This window comes from Mus caroli, chromosome 15, assembly GCF_900094665.2.
Source record: "Mus caroli chromosome 15, CAROLI_EIJ_v1.1, whole genome shotgun sequence".
Lineage (NCBI taxonomy): Eukaryota > Metazoa > Chordata > Mammalia > Rodentia > Muridae > Mus > Mus caroli.
Genome location: NC_034584.1, coordinates 79,107,857 through 79,124,810, shown reverse-complemented (window position 1 = coordinate 79,124,810; position 16,954 = coordinate 79,107,857). Strand labels below are relative to the sequence as shown.

The following is a 16,954-nucleotide window of genomic DNA, read 5'->3' as shown; positions in this document are numbered from 1 at the left end:
TTTTTTTGAGACAGGGTTTCTCTGTGTAGCTCTGGCTGTCCTGGAACTCACTTTGTAGACCAGGCTGGCCTCAAACTCAGAAATCCGCCTGCCTCTGCTTCCTGAGTACTGGGATTAAAGGCGTACATCACCACGCCCAGCAAGATTTCTTTTTCTTAGAAGCATATAACAGTACCTGTTTTATTTCCTGTTAAGACTCTTGCTTAAGCTGACTCACTTGTTCTATACTCTTACTGTCAAGTAACATTTTTTATACTTGGATACTTGCTTAAGATGAAGGAAGGAGCCTACCTCTAACATGGATACATCATACGACTTCTTCCTCAGCTTCTCTTTGCTTGTTAGTAAATAATTACATGTATATTTTTGGCGTGTATACACTTAAATACATGTTTATTATTATTCATGGATTCTCTGTTACTCTAATAAACTATTATGTCTAATCTGTAATAAATATATCATGCTTGAACTTTATAGAGTTATAAAAAGTAGGTATATATTGTATTGTTGTTTCTTGTTGCTGTTTCTATTTCACTAAAAAATATACTCCCACCTTCCTTCCTTCCCTCATTCCCTTTCTTGACAGGGTCTTGTAGTCCAGGCTGACCTTTAGCTCACAATCCTACTCAGGCTCTAAAGTACAGACATTGCAAACATGCACTGTTATGTCTGACTTTACTACATTTCTAAAGAGAGAAAACTGTATTACTAACTTAAATTATATATATGTTTAGAAACATAATTTAAGTATTTTTGCATTTTATTATTTGGAGTAGTCATTGGACAATTTTCTCATTTCCTTTTGGACATTTATCAGTTGTGAGGGCTCTCAGTATGTTGTTAACACAACATAAGCTCAAGTGATCCTCCTAAAGGAGCTAGGACTGTAGGCCATGTCACCACACCTACCCATGTCACCATACCTACCCTTTGACGTTTTAAATGAGAATTCTTCGTTTTAATAAAAATTCTTTTGTTCACTGTATTAAGAAGTGTAATACCAGCTGGGCATTGTGATACAACACTCGGGAAGCAGTGGCAGGCAGATCTCTGTGGTGTCAAGGCCACCCTGAGCTGCAAATCAAGTTCCAGAAAAGCCAAATCCTGTCTTGAAAAACTAAGGAAAAAAAAAAAAAGCAGTACTTTCCCCCACATGCAGAAACAACCCAACCATCTTTCTTTTCCATCTTTTTCACTCCTTTCTTTCTTTTTTTTTTTTTTTTTTAGTTTTTCAAGACAGGGTTTCTCTGTGTAGCCCTGGCTGTCCTGTAGACCTAGGCCTCAGAAATCCACCTGCCTCTGCTTCCCAAGTGCTGGGATTAAAGGCGTGTGCCACCACTGCCCTACCTGTTTTCACTCCTTTCTGATACTACTTTCTCACATGCTATTTTATTTTAATATTTTGTTTATATCTCTAAGATATGAACTCTTTGAGATCCTTTAGTATGTAATATTTGTTGAGTAAATGAGTTTATTTATAAATATATTAGTTACATTATTGTAAAACTAGTCATTTCAATAAGACTGAACAGCTTATTTTGTTTACTTTAGGGGGGTGCTCAGAATTTCATTTTGGGGACAAACCTGTGAGTCGTTCTGTGTATGTAGCCCAGTTGGAAAACATAGGCATAATAGTCAAAGCACAGAACTGTCTAGTTTTTCAGGTAAGCAGTTGTACTCATTTTATTTGATTCATTTTAAAAACATGTTACCACATCTTACATGCTGTTGTGCTTTACTGTTACTAATAGGGAACTGTAGAGTCAATATCCATGAAAAAGCCCAAAGAGAGAACCCAGTTTTTTGAAGAAATCAGTACTTCAGGAGAATTTATAGGAGAATATGAGGCAAAGAAAAAGAAATTACAAAAAGCTGAAGAAGATGCACAATTTCATTTTAACGTGAAAAAAAATGTAGCTGCAGAACGGAAGCATGCAAAAATAGAGAAAGAAGAGGTAAGGTGTCCTGAAAATGTTACCAGTTAGTAAATATATACTAAATGGAAAAAATATGTTAAAAATTTAAGTTATTATCCAGACATGGTGGTGCACACCTTTAATTCTAGCACTCACAAGAAACAAGCAGGCAGATCTCTTAGTTTGAGGCTAGTCTGGTCTACAGAGCTAGTTCCAGGACAACCAGGGCTATACAGAGAAAGTCTGTCTCAAAAAAATTAAAACAAACAAAAAACCCACTTTATTAGCTGTGGGCTACTAAAAGATTCCATCAATAATGTGAAACAAAGTCTGATATTCAGTAGGAAATTTTTTTAAAAAATGGTAAATAGTTTCAAACATTTAGTGAGTGCGTGTGCAAGCATGTTCAGATCTGTGTATGTTACAGGATACCTTGCAAAATTCAAGTATTTCACCCCATGATTCCTGGAAACTAAATATATGGCTTGGCAGCAAGCATTCTTACTTGCTATAGCATCTTGCTGCCCCAAGATAAACTTTTTATATATCTGCCTATAAGCAGAGGTACTCAGCACTTTTGGGTCTTAACTCTTGTACATTTGTAAAAGTGCTAGACGGTCACTAAGAGTTTTTCATAATAAATTACATTACCAGTATTTATTATATTTTATTTTATGTTTGCCAGGGACCAACCTCAGCTAGGTCTGAGTTCTTGAGAGAGGGGTGTTTGAGAGCAGTGAAAAGAAACAATCATGGGTCTCTCTCTCTCTCTCTCTCTCTCTCTCTCTCTCTCTCTCTCTCTCACATGTGTGCGCTCTAGACAGCTTTTTCTTACAATTCTAAAATCTCTGGTTGAGACAGCTCTCTCTGCTAATAAAAAATTATAAAAGCTATCTGGATAGCTCATGGGTTTTTGGATAGCTGTTAGAAAACATTCTAAAAGAGCTGTGTCAGCTCCCTAAGTATTTCTTGCTAGGATTCCTAGAAAAAATTCTAAAAGAGCTATGAAAAATTCTAAAAGAACCGTGTTTGCTCTCTATGGATTTTCAGACTAAAGTCAGAAATCCTGTTAGAAAAAAATCTTGAAGAGCTCTTTTTGATCTCCAGAGATCTCCAGACAGCTCAGCCCTCTCTAGAAAAAAAAATCTAAAGAAGAACTAACTGCTATTCCTTTCTGCTAGCTCATTTCATGCAGACCAAAGCCCAGCTTTCTATTGACATATCAATTCAGCTATTTATTCCAGGATCCCTTTTGATTATCTTATGAATCAGCATTCCCAGCCCCTAAATTCTTAGGAAACAGCAAGCACACATTTTATTTTAACATTGTAAAAGAACTCAGATATCTGCCTACCTCTGTTAAGCATATAGGATTAACGAGTACACTGTAGCTGTCTTCAGACACACTAGAAGAAGACAACTGATTCCATTATAGATGGTTGTGAGCCACCATGTGGTTGCTGGGAATTGAACTCAGGATCTTTGGAAGAGCAGTCAGTGCCCTTAACCACTGAGCCATCTCTCCTGCCCTAAAATTATATATTTTCAAACTCATGTTTTTAGAGTTCTTTTCCACAGTCCTAAGTGCTGTTAAGGTCCCACTGTTTACCATTTTACTAAGACATTAGCCACACCTCCTGGGCTAATGCTGTCTCAGGTTATGGAGTTGTTAACAGAGAGGACATTCCTCGAAGGAATGTGAAAATATGTACATTATTATATAAACAAGCCTTATGCCCATGGCAGCCATTGACACTCACGGAAGTCCATGTCCACTGACTGGCCCTGTCCCAGTGGCAGAAACCATGTCATTCTGTCTCCACCAAGGCCATGCTGGACAAATATTCCAACTTTACTTCTTTATATGCATGGGTGTTTTGAGTAAATGTGTATATGTATGCCATGTGCCTGTAGGGGCCAGAAGAGGGCAAATGGATCCTCTCTAACTTGAGTTGCAAACTGTTAGCCATCATGTAGGAGCTGGGAATTGAACCCAGTCCTCTGGAAGAACAGCCAGTGTTCTTAACTGCTGAGCTATCTCTTCGGGTCTAAAACTCATAAATTTTTAATTATTTAAGCTCTTTTCATGTTTACATATCTAACATTTTAATGCATTTAGCAAGTTATTTATTATATAATTATATAAATCAGTATTCTTTCAATAAATGTACTTAATGAAAAATAACTACATTTTTCCAAAAAAAAAATCAAAAGAACAACACTGTATATTTTGCTTAATCTTTAATGTCTTGCTTAATAGATGGTAGTTGGATTCTCACAAAGATTTCTGAGTTTTTTACATGGATGATACATTGCAACTCAAGCTTTCCCCAAACCATTTCTTCATTAAGTGCTTGTTGTTCAGAGCACAACATACTAATTTAAGTATTTTAAAAATTATATTACTAATTTTATTTTGTTACATACACTTCTATATAAAACTCCCTTGTTTATTTTTGTTTGCTTTTTTAGTAGTCTCTGAGTCCTCTGCCCTCTATTAGAAAAACTGGAATATAAAATTTATAAAAACAGGGATGGTTTATCTCATTTCATTCTTTACCATATATATTCCCAACACATAGGGCAAAATCTGACATGTAGTACTCAGTAAATATTTGAGAAAATAAATGAAAGGTGGATGTATTCTTCATTAGTAGTATTGCTCAGTTTCTTCATATTATGAATGTGTGTGTATATATATATGTGTGTGTGTGTGTGTGTGTATTATATATCTATAAAGGTGTGAACAGTAAGTCAGAACATAGTATTCACAACATACTGAAATAGCTTATAGAAGGGCAGAATTTAAAACATTTTTATAAAGACAATTATAATAATCCATCCAGGCAGTGGTGGCGCACGCCTTTAATCCCAGCACTTGGGAGGCAGAGGCAGGCGGATTTCTGAGTTCAAAGCCAGCCTGGTCTACAGAGTGAGTTCCAAGACAGCCAGGGCTACACAGAGAAACCCTGTCTCGAAAAAAAATTATTTTTTAGAGCAAGAATTCTACTTAGAATCATTTACTGTGAAGTGGCTATGGACTTATTTATTTAATCTCCTTTCAGTTACGGTAAAGAAGCAGATTCCAGCAATGTTAGGGACTTGTCAGACTTTCTGACGACCCATGCTAGCAGGTGCCACTTTACTGTCACAGCCTGGTCTCTAAGTGCATGAATGCAGACTTATCTTTTGGTTGCTGGTTTATTTTGGAAATCTAGACAGAAACCTCCAAATAATTGTACTTTTGTCCAGGAATACTGTCTTGGCTGGATGTGGTGGCGCACACCTAGAATTCTAGCACTTGGTAGGGAGACAGGAAAATCAGGAATTCAAGGTCATCCTCAGTTGCATAGCAGGTCTGAGCCTCGCTGGGCCACATGAGACCATGTCCCTTTCTCAGATAAGGAGAGTGAGAAAGCAGGGAAGAGATTATTCTTTATACGACATTTCATTAGAGATAGTGTGTTAATACAGTGATTGAGTTCATGAAGAGAAGCTTAACCGTGTGCTCTTTACCTTGCCCTATCCATGTATAGGCAGAACATTACCAAAATCTCCTTGAAGAATTGAAAATAAACAAGATACAACTGATGCTTTTCCAACTATATTATAATGAGGAAAAAATCAATGTTTTAAACACTGAATTAGAGCAAATGGACGGGAATTTAAGTGTTGTAAAAGACACTCTTTCTCACCATGAAAACATATTTAAAGCTAAGAAAAAGGATTATGGAATGTTAACTAGACAACTACAGCAAACAGCAAAAGAACTGAAGTAAGTTTTTAAAATAAATGTTAGCAGTTAAAATTGTTTATGGCTTTTATTTAATCTAAGTGTGGTTTCATGTGTTATGTGTGTATACTTATGCACCAACTCATGCTTACTAAAACATGCATGTGGAGGCCAGAGGATAGCCTGCGAAAGTCAGTTCTCTCCTCTTAACCATGTAGGTTCTAGGAACTGAAATCAGGCTCATTTTGTCAGCAAATATACTTACCCAACTGTGTTTCATGTAAATGGGGAAAATGTTATTGATATTTAGAAGTTGATGTGTTTGAGGAGACAGTACTGGGGACTGAACTTATAGCTTCACACTTGGTAGGCAAGTACTTTACCACTGAGCTATATTCTCAGCTTAGAAATTAAATTTTTAAAAATTTGTATTTTGAGCTGGGCATGGTGGCGCACGCCTTTAATTCTAGCAGTTGGGAGGCAGAGGCAGGTGGATTTCTGAGTTCGAGGCCAGCCTGGTCTACAGAGTGAATTCCGGGACAGCCAGGGCTACACAGAGAAACCCTGTCTCGAAAAACCAAAAAAAAAAAAAAAAATGTATTTTGTTTTGTTCTGTTCTGTTTTGTTTTAGACATAGTCTCACTGTGTAGCCCTGGCTGCCTTCAAACGCACAGGAATTTGCCTGCCTCTGACTCCTGAGTGCTGGGATTAAAAGTGTACACCACCATCTCTGGTGGAAATCAACTTTATAAAGTAAACATTTTAGTTGGGAATGTGTCTAGATACACAGAGAAGTTATAAAGATCATGCCTTTCTCTCATGTTCCCATGCTATTTCTCCTATTAATATATTACATTAATATAGTCTGCAGTTGCAAGAAGAGGGGAGAGCTGAATAGCAGAAACAGAGGGGTATTTTTTTTAAAGTGGTTAAACTATGAATTTGTCAAAATTAAACTATTATACCAAGAGTGAACCTTAATGTAAACAAAAATCTAAAAACTGATGTACTAGAGTTAAGGATACCAAATGGATTGCAAACTGGGACCATACACTAACTGTATTCCAAATGTGTCAGACAACTATTGTGGAGTGGGAAGGAAAAGTGGTGACTTACGTAATTTTTAGATTGTAAATTATGTTTGTATATGTATATGTGTATACAAAGTGCAGGTGCCTCTGGAAGTGTAAGATCTCCTGGAGCTGGAATTACCGATAGTTATGAGCCATCCAACATGTCTAGGGGAATTTAATTCTGGTCCTCTCTGAGAGAGTACTGTCAACTCCTAAGCCACCTTTCTAGATCCCTAGCCTAAGTAATTTAAAAATCCATAGATTTTAAAAGAAGATAAATTATACAGAACTGTATTATAAGTATAAAATTGTTTCTCAAGGGGAAATGTACTGTTTTTTGTTTGTTTGTTTGTTTGAGAGAGAGGGTTTCTCTGTGTAGTCCTGGCTGTCCTAAATCTTGCTTTGTAGACCAGGCTTGCCTTGAACTCAGAGATCCTCCTGCCTTGGCCTCCCAAGTGCTGTGATTAAAGGTGTATGCTACTACCACCAGCAAAAATAAAAAAAAAACCCAGAATCTCAATAGTACTGTTTTCTCTGGCAACTACAGATATGCCTAACAATCTCTGCAAGCTAATTTTTATAATATAATTTTGAATATTATTTGATCAAAATTGCTTTCATTTTGGCCAGGGTTGGTGATTCATATTCATGCCTTTCGTCCTGGCACATGGGAGGCAGAGACAGGACGATCACTGCAGTCAAAGCCAGCTTTGTGTACATAGCTAGTTCCAGTATAACAGGGGTTACATAGTGAAACCCTGACTCCAGAAAATAAAAATATGAATAAAATAATAATACTTGCTTATATGCTAAAAATAAAAAATATTTTTCCTTTTTAGATCTGTTGAAGCAATTTTAAATCAGAAGAGGCCTCAGTACATTAAAGCTAAAGAAAACACTTCTCATCATCTAAAAAAATTAGATTTGTCTAAGAAATTGATAACAGACAATGAAAAACAATGTTCTAAGCAGGAAGATGGCATACGAGCCTTAGTGGCAGAACTGGCTGATTTGGATAGAGCATGGAAAAGTTTTGAAAAGCAGATGGAAGAGAAAATCTTACAAAAAGGGCGAGACATTGAATTGGAAAATAGTCAGGTGAAAAAAAAATGAAAATACTGGAAACATTTTTTATTGTTTCAGTTTTAAATTAGAAAAAAATAAGAGATAACCCCTATGATAATGTATTAAGATTATCCCTAGAATGTAAATTGTAGGAATTAGCTTTTTTAAATCTGTCCACCGAATCTAAATTTAATCTTGATACTAAGGTATTTTTCCATCATATAGTTAGGTGGTGTTATAACATTTATAAATTAATTAAAGCCTGGAATTATATAGTAATTCAAGTTAAGTAATTGTTACTATTTTAAAAATAAAACAATTCTCTCTTAGATATATAAATGTAAAGATCAGATATATGTGACTTTGAAAAAACTTAATTGACAAGGGAACTAAGATGATTTTAACTTTTCAGTGATATGTTAATAGTCAGTGTAATGCCATATACAAGATTAAAATTATTAATCAGTAAAACATACAGCTAGCCAAAAACATGTAAGTCAGTTTTCAAATAGTCTTTCAATTAAAGTATCACTATTCATCTCTTTCATTGAGTTATGCTAATCTTGTATCACACTATACATACACCAAAATAGTTAGAAAAGTAAAATACCATTTTCTCTAGATTGTTTTCTTCCCTAGATTTTCTATCAAAGACCTTATTATAGAGTTTGTCTTGACTACTTCATTATACTATCTAAAGAGTTTTTAATAAGGAAGTTTTCTCATATTAAGTTCACATATTTTACCTGGAGAAGATGGCTAATTATGATCTAATTTGTATAAAGATTTTGATGAGAACAGGATGTTATATAATTTCATTGAGGTGAGTAATATGTCAATGCTATTTATATAGCTGGATCATTACAAACTGCTTAAGGAGCAAGTCAGACGGAAGGTTGGTATAATGACACAACAACTGGAAAAACTGCAGTGGGAACAGAAGGCAGAAAAAGAAAGACTTGCATTTGAAAAGAGGAGGCATGGAGACACTCAGGTACCATGGATTCTATAGTCATAGTTTAGAATTAATTGCCATAAGATGTTGTTTCCCTTTATATTACCTTTTCAATATATAAGTGGATTTATATCAAACACAAGAAATTTTTAAAATTCTGAGGGGCTAGGAGTATATAGCTTAGTTTTAGAACACTGATATCCCAAACACAGCAAAATAATTCTGGTTTCTCTGTTCTTAGAATTTTTATTTATATGCACTTTTATAGTTAGAGTAGGCCATGCCTTCATATATGTGTTCAAGAAATGTTTTCTGTGCATCTATATGGTGATGAGCATGCACTTTAGTTCAGTAGTGTGAGGAGGAGGAGGATGGGGAGAGTGGGGACATTAAATACATTTAGCTCTCTGTATCTGTGGGTCTTAAAGATGTGGATTCAACTGAGGATCAACAGTACTCAGGGTAGAAATGTTTACTGAACATTGTTTTAGTACTTTTTGTCACTCCCTAGGCAATACAATATAATACCTATCAATATAACATTTACCCTTCCGGAGCAGCCCCTGGCTGCCGCCTGCATTGCTTCTAGCAATCGTGGGATGCTTAGTACCAGCCTGCTGTGCTCAGTTCCCTGCACAGTGGAGAGTTCCATCAGCCTTCTCCCATCTGTCACACCCAGTCCACTGAGTCCACCTTCTCTTTCATCTTCTGCTTCCTGTGCTTTGCACAAACAGTGCTTTGTAAACATACCTATGGGAACCCTTTAAAATAAATCACTACGTTGTAGGAAAAAAAATAACATTTACATTTTACTAGGTATTGTAAATCTTACAGAGACTATTTCAAGTACATAAGAAGATATGTGTCAATTTTATGCGAATACTCTGTCATTTTATATAAGGATTTGAGTATATGTAAATTATGTGAACAATCATGGGTTCTGGAATCATTCCTCAAATATGTTGCCCAAGAGGAGAGCTAGTCAGTCTATGTTGGGAACAAGTGTTAAGATAGCATTATATTCTTCCACAGAGTAAGACTTCATTTCTAGCCTAGCTTGCTCTTTACTTCTTGTGTATAGTCTCAGTAAACAATTTATTAGATTGGGGTGGGGAGCTTTACATTTTGCATTTGTATATACAGTCAGGAAAAGTAATGATAGGAGAGAAAGATGGATAGAGGGGAAAGAGAAAGATCCCTGAAGCTAATGTCTTTCCCAACTGTCATCTCTTTCTCCCAACCATTCCATCCTTAGTTCCCAACAGTCTACTTAGACAGTTCCTTCTCCCAGTTTTTCCAATACTATCAGCTCCAAACTATAACAACTGTTCTGGCCTATCTGCTCAGCTCAGTTTCTCCTGACTCAGTTGTCTCTGAACAATATCTTCTCCACCAACTGCCTTCTCTTCTCACTCTGCTAGATCAACTCACTTCCAAATCTTAGCCTCAGCTGGCTTTTTTATATCATATCCTGTTCCCAGAATCCAAGAGGCAACCAACACTAAAGATCATAGCATCAAGCAGTTCTAACAGCTAAGAATTCTTAAAGGGACAGTTGACTAACAACTGGGGATCCTTAAAGAGCTAGGTGCACAAGACAAATCACACCATAAAGTCAAGCTCACAGTGAAGGACAAACTTAATAGTCACTCTCTCTTAATATTTCAATACTCCTTTTCTAAAGACTAAGGATTGGGTATAAGATTACTGTTATTGCACATCCAACAATAATGGTTGATCACATTATAAAGTTTCTCTGAGCCACCCTGATATTTGTGTATATAGCATGCTAAGTGCTGCTGTAAGTCCAATTTGTGGTGGTTGTTTCTAAGCTTTTGGTTTTCTTTTACCTGTATTTACTGACTTGGTGATTTATAGTCATACATATTTAAACACTGCTCTAAAAATTTGAACATGTAGCTCTCAGACCTTCAGAACTCCAACCATGTGTTTTTCCAGCTACTACTTCAGATTCTTCAGGTTAGGTGTTGAGCAAACATCTCAATCAATCTTAGACCCCAAACTGAACTTCCAATCTTCTCACCAAAATGTGTTCCGCAGTCTTTCATGTCTCCAGTTATGACAGTTTCATTTTAATAGTTGCTCAGGTCAAAAATAGAGTCTATGTTTTTGCATTCCTACTATCACTTTTGTCCATGTTACTATACTTTTGGTTTGGATCAGTTCAGTAGTGTACCAGCTTCCTTGGCTACCACTGTTTATCCTACACAGTGGTCTTAGCATAGCAGCCAGTTAATGCATTCAGTAAGTCAAATCATGAAATTGGCTCTTTAAATTCTCCAGAGGCTTCCCAAGTTATACATAAAAGTTTTAAGTCAAAGTTCTTAGGTGACCTACATGGGCCTACCTGAGTTGTTGCTCAGTTTTTCTTCCTGTTTTCCTTTCTTTACCTGAGTTGTTGATCAATTTTTCTTCCTGTTTTCCTTTCTTTGATCTGTTGTATTGGCCTCCTGTAACATTACAAACATGTTTCTTCCTGAGTTTCCATCTGCAAAAGCAGTAATTTCTTGTAATCACTGAGCTATTTCTCTAGCCCCTGAATAGACCTTTTTTTCTCTTTTCTTTTCTTTTCTTTTCTTTTCTTTTCTTTTCTTTTCTTTTCTTTTCTTTTTTCTTACCTCTCTGAGACAATGTCTCACTATGAGTCCCTGGCTGGCCTGGAACTCACCATGTAGACCAAGCTGGCTTTGCCTCACAGAGGTCTGCCTTCCTTAGACCCCTGAGTAGTGGGAGTAGAAGGGTGTACTGCCATTCCCACCTCTAAATGGGCTTAAGTGAGATAGTAGAATTTCAATGTTGGGCTTCTTAATTTCAATGTGTGCATTCCATTAGAAAAGAAGCTGTCTTACCTTATTTTGGAGGGAGATATATACATGTGTATGTATGTGCAGGTGAGTTCATGTGCCTGTTTGTATTGGTGCAGAGCTCAGAAGAACATAGCAAGTATCTTGCTTCATCACTCTCCTAATATCCTTGAGACAAGGTTTCTTACTGAACCTGGAGCTAGGGTAGCAGCCTGCAATCCCTAGCAATTATTCTGTCTGTCTAAATAGCACTGGGGCTATAGGTATGCACAACCACTCTTGACTTTATGTGGGGATTTGAACTAAGGTGGTCATATTTGAGTAATCGTGTGAGTCATCTCAGCTCATCTTGGTCATTTTTGTAACTCTGGCACCTAGCACAATAGATGTTTGCTTCATGGATTATTGTTGAGTAGATGGAAGAAAGGTTAAAGGTTAAAAATCTAAAACTAGTTGAAGACTACACTCCCCATCCATCCAGTGTCTCTTCCCTGGGAAGTTAAAGCTCCCCTTTCAGTTTTATCCCTGGCTAACTAAATGGGAAATTCAGAAAATAAATAATTCATAAATAACTTGCATTGATGTATTCTGTTTATTGTTATTGTGTGGTTGGTGTACTTGCATAGAAGAAAACATGGTATGTCTAGGATTCAGTGCTATTTTTTAGGCATCTTAGAACCTGTATTTCTCAGGTGACAGTATTTGGACTTAATGATAAAGGACAAATAGAGCAAGCCTTGCATGAAGTCCTCTCCTTGTGCCTGTTAGTTGCCCTGTATTTCTTTCTTTTTTTTTTTTTTAAGATATTTTCTTTTCTTTTTTTTATGGTGAAAAAAAAAGTGTATATTTAGATTAGCCATGTAGACTCAGTTTAGATGATCCCAATCTTGTTGGCAACATCTAGGGCATCATAATCAGGAGCCAAGCAAATATACACCTTCTCTCCGTCGGGCCTTATCATGGTACTGACTTTGGCCACATCAATGTCATAGAGCTTCTTGACAGCCTGCTTGATCTGATGCTTGTTGGCCTTGACATCCACAATGAACACAAGAGTGTTGTTGTCCTCTATTTTCTTCATGGCTGACTCAGTGGTCAGTGGGAATTTGATGATAGCATAGTGGTCAAGCTTGTTTTTCCTGGGCGCACTCTTTTGAGGATATTTTGACTGCCTCCAGAACCACAGAGTCTTGGGCCGCCAGAAGGTGGGTGACATTCGGATCTTCTTCTTTTTGTGGCTGTGGACTCCTTTCAGCACGGCTTTCAAGGCCTTCACTTTGGCTTCGGCTTTGGGAGGGGCAGNAGCTTCCTTCTTCGCTTTCGGTGCCATCTTGGAGAAAAAGCAGATATTTTTCTTTATTTACATTTCAAATGCTATCCTGAAAGTTCCCTATATCCTTCCCCTGCCCTGTATTTCTTGCATCATGGTGATACTTAAGTACTGTATTGTAATCACTTATTTTCTTGAGGACAGGAACTATCCCACACATTATTATACCTCTAGTTTCTACCACATGGAAGCCAGTGAATGGATTAGTTTGAAAGATAAATATGAACTGTGTAGGTAGTTGAAAATGTTTTTGAACTGAAGAGAGAGAGAGCACTTGTGAATCTTTGAGGATTTATTTCCAGCACATATATGGTGGCTTATACTAACTAATAACTCTTGTTCCAGAGGATCTGACACCCTCTTTTGTGGACACCAGATAGGAATGTGGTGTACAGACATACATGTAGACAAAACACTTCTCATAAACATAAGATAAATAAATCAAGAGATATTTAAAAATGTACTTGAAATTTGAATTTACCAGTAAAATCACCGGAGACCAAATATTCCAGCAAAATACAGTCTGATTTGATCCTCAGTCTATTAACTATAAAAGCTTTATGTTAGCTGACCTTTTCAAAATTAGTTTTTCTTTTATATTTTCTCTTAATTTTTAAATTCATTTATTTATATATTTGTGTGTGTGTCCATGCATGCCCAAGCACACTGTGATGTACTGTAGAAGTCAGAAAACAACTTGAGAGCATTGGCTCTTTCCTTCTCTTATATTCAGTGGTTGAAAAGAGTTCATCTGGCTTGACAGCAAGCATCTACTAAGCCATCACACCCTAAATATTTTCATATAATCATATTTGATGGATTTCAAACTTTTAACAATGTATAGCATAATAAATTCCAGATATGTCATCTTATTAGTTTAGAATGTTGTAATTAGCTTTGTTTACTTCCTATTGTAGGGAAATCTAAAACAAATAAAAGAGCAAATAGAAGAGCATAAAAAACGAATAGAGAAATTGGAGGAATATACAAAGACGTGCATGTAAGTAGGAAAACAATCTTTGTAACTTTTTCATATCTAAATGATCCAGTGTAGTCTCTAAGCAGTGAATGAATGTTACTAATGTGTGATATTCCTACTCTTTGTCTTTATAGATTGTTAAAAATTATACTTAAAATTATACTTAAAATTTGAAAATATAAATGTGTAGCAGTGGTAAAACTTAAATCTTTTGACATTGACATTTCATAAATAAATAATGAATTGTGGGTGCTGGAGAGGTGCTCAGTAGTTAAGAACACTGGCTGCTCTTGCAGAGGACTGATTTTGATTTGAAGCACCCACATGGTGGTTGGACTCACAACTACCTGTAGTTCCAGATCCAGGGGATCTGATGTTCTCTTCTGGCTTCCATAGGCACTAACTACATAGATGTTCACAGATATACATACAGGCAAACACTCATACACATAAAATAAAAATAAACCTAAGATTTTTTTAAATGGTAATTAATTGTGTCTTGAAAGCTAATTCATGGTATTCAGTCTACCACTAAGGAAGTTTAGTTGAGTTTACATTGATATTAAGGATGTGATGGTTGCTCTGGCTTATATTGATCTACCCTTACTCTCATAGTAACCAGAAATATGTATCTTCAAATGAACAGGAATGACCAAAAAGCTCTTTTGTCTGTTTAGTGTTGGGTATGTTTTGTTTTGTTTTTTTATTTAATTTTTTTTTTTTTTTTTAGGTTTTTCGAGACAGGGTTTCTCTGTGTGTGTATCCCTGGCTGTCCTGGAACTCACTCTGTAGACCAGGCTGGCCTCAAACTCAGAAATCTGCCTGCCTCTGCCTCCCAACTGCTAGGATTAAAGGCGTGCACCACCCCTGCCCGGCTTTTTTTTTTTTTTAATTGATAGAGCACTACTACATTTTTCATAGAGTGCCAGACCAGACTGTTTTATGTTTTAACAAACTGGTTTTTCAGTTGTTATTCTTGTTACTGTTGTAGGGATTGCTTGGAAGATAAAAAACAGCAAGAAGAGGCCCTGATAAAAGAAATTGAAAATACGAAATCAAGAATGTCTGAAGTTAATGAAGAATTGAGTCTTATTAGAAATGAATTGCAGAATGCTGGAATTGATAACCATGAGGGAAAACGTCAGCAGAAAAGAGCAGAAGTTCTGGAACACCTTAAAAGACTTTACCCAGATTCTGTGGTAATTGGAATGAATTTTAAAGGCTGTGCTCTCTCATTCCTAAAAATAGTATCCTTACTTGAGATTGGAAATATAACTGTTGTAAGGAAGCAGAATTATTTTAGAAATGTTGTGTTTTGTATTTGACAATTTATATTTAAAATATAATAGTAAATAGAGTAAGAGATAAATAATTTCAAATTGTATTTGTAAGTAAGTATTGAGAAGAAACTTTTTCATGAACATAGTACCTAGCCAGTATACATTATGGCTGATATCCCCAGAGGAAACATAGTATGAAGTAATCTTGGTCCTTTCAACAAGAAACCCCTATGTTCAAGTTCTTCATAATTTTTAACAGGTATCGCTGCCATATGTTCATTTTCTCTCTGTACCCAGAGTCTTTCATACTAAGGACTTTAGCCAAAATACAGTGCTATCCTGTTACATGGAGTATTAGCCTTACAGCATCATTTTCAATTATATCGTGGGCCTCTCTTGTGCCTCAGTGTGCCCTGTGATTTCCTTATGGCGTACTTTTATTACTTGACACTTCACCATTGCTCTGTTCCAAACACTTGCCATTGACCTTATGGTACTACATTTTCATGGCCACCTACTTTATCTCCTTTACACTGTCTTAATAGAACATCTTTTTTTCATTCAAGAAACTGTGCATGGGCAGGTATGGAGAGACTGAAACTAGAGCCTCATGTATGTGAGGTAAACATTCTACCAACTGAGTTATATATCCCCAAATCTTTGATGTTCTTCTTCAATCTTTACTTTGAATCATGGATAATGGTAGAGGAATAGGGCTACGTTGCCCAATCTTGCTTCCTCAATTCATAACAAAATGACACAACCCTAGTTTAAAAAAAAAAAAAAACAGCAGTTCAGCAATCATATCTAATGGCAGAAAATGGCTATTGTGCAGATTTCTTTTTTAAACAGAGAAAAGGATGGGGAGATTTAACAACTTAAGTATAGTTTTAGTTGTTCTGAACTCTGTAGAAGCCAAGCTGATTAACTGACTAAATTCTGAAAAATTTTACCCAGTATTCCTTAATCACTTATATACATGTTTCCTTTCAAAGGTGGAAGGAATTGATTATAAAAACTAGAAAATCGGGAAAGGCGGGGGGGGGGGACCTCTGATGCACTCTCACTCTCAATGTAGAGAAGACTCAATTCCTCATTGAGAGAGAGGACATTTTGAATCCTCCCACCAAATAACGTGTGTTTTTCTACACAGGACAGAATCGCAGTGAAACAGAATGTTAATTTAAAACTCCACAGAGGGAGAGAATGAGATGTTCAGACAGTGTATTCTTAGAAAGTGCCAGCTGAGCCCTTGTATTTCCCGCCCTCCAGGGAGAGTGGGTAGAGCAGGAATATGGATTCAGTCACCTATTGCTTAAAGAAGGCACTTGATTCACTCTATGGGAAAGCAGTCAAGGGGTTGTCCATTATCAAAAATGAAAGGTCCACATTGAATATAAGAATTTAGATGAATTTGAATGTGACTATTAAATTGGACATATAAATTATATTCAGTTTTCTGTCATGCTTTCATTAGAAAACAATGAATTATGTTTCTCACTAATGCATTTGTTTTCTTCCTCTGTTCTGAAACCTAAGTTTGGAAGACTGCTTGATCTGTGTCATCCTATTCATAAGAAATACCAGCTGGCTGTGACTAAGCTTTTTGGCCGGTACATGGTTGCCATTGTTGTAGCCTCAGAAAAGATAGCGAAAGATTGTATTCGATTTCTGAAGGCGGAAAGAGCTGAACCTGAGACATTCCTTGCTCTAGATTACCTTGATGTAAGAACTTTAATATTTATTATTTGCCAAATTTAATGCCTTTATTGCTCCAAACTGGCAGCTGTGGGATGGG

At 36.3% G+C, this 16,954-nt stretch overlaps 1 protein-coding gene and 1 pseudogene across 1 annotated transcript in view; one reads left to right on the top strand and one right to left on the bottom strand.

Moving 5' to 3' along the window:
* Smc1b (structural maintenance of chromosomes 1B) overlaps positions 1-16,954 on the top strand; it is a 62,652-nt gene that overhangs the window by 2,444 nt on the left and 43,254 nt on the right. Inside the window, exons 3-10 of the mRNA XM_021183942.1 lie at positions 1,552-1,664; positions 1,752-1,955; positions 5,453-5,691; positions 7,562-7,820; positions 8,641-8,781; positions 13,815-13,897; positions 14,868-15,075; positions 16,696-16,881. Coding sequence (XP_021039601.1) covers positions 1,552-1,664; positions 1,752-1,955; positions 5,453-5,691; positions 7,562-7,820; positions 8,641-8,781; positions 13,815-13,897; positions 14,868-15,075; positions 16,696-16,881 — 1,433 coding nt within the window. The remainder of the gene's footprint in view (positions 1-1,551; positions 1,665-1,751; positions 1,956-5,452; positions 5,692-7,561; positions 7,821-8,640; positions 8,782-13,814; positions 13,898-14,867; positions 15,076-16,695; positions 16,882-16,954) is intronic.
* LOC110310833 lies at positions 12,439-12,897 on the bottom strand (annotated as a pseudogene).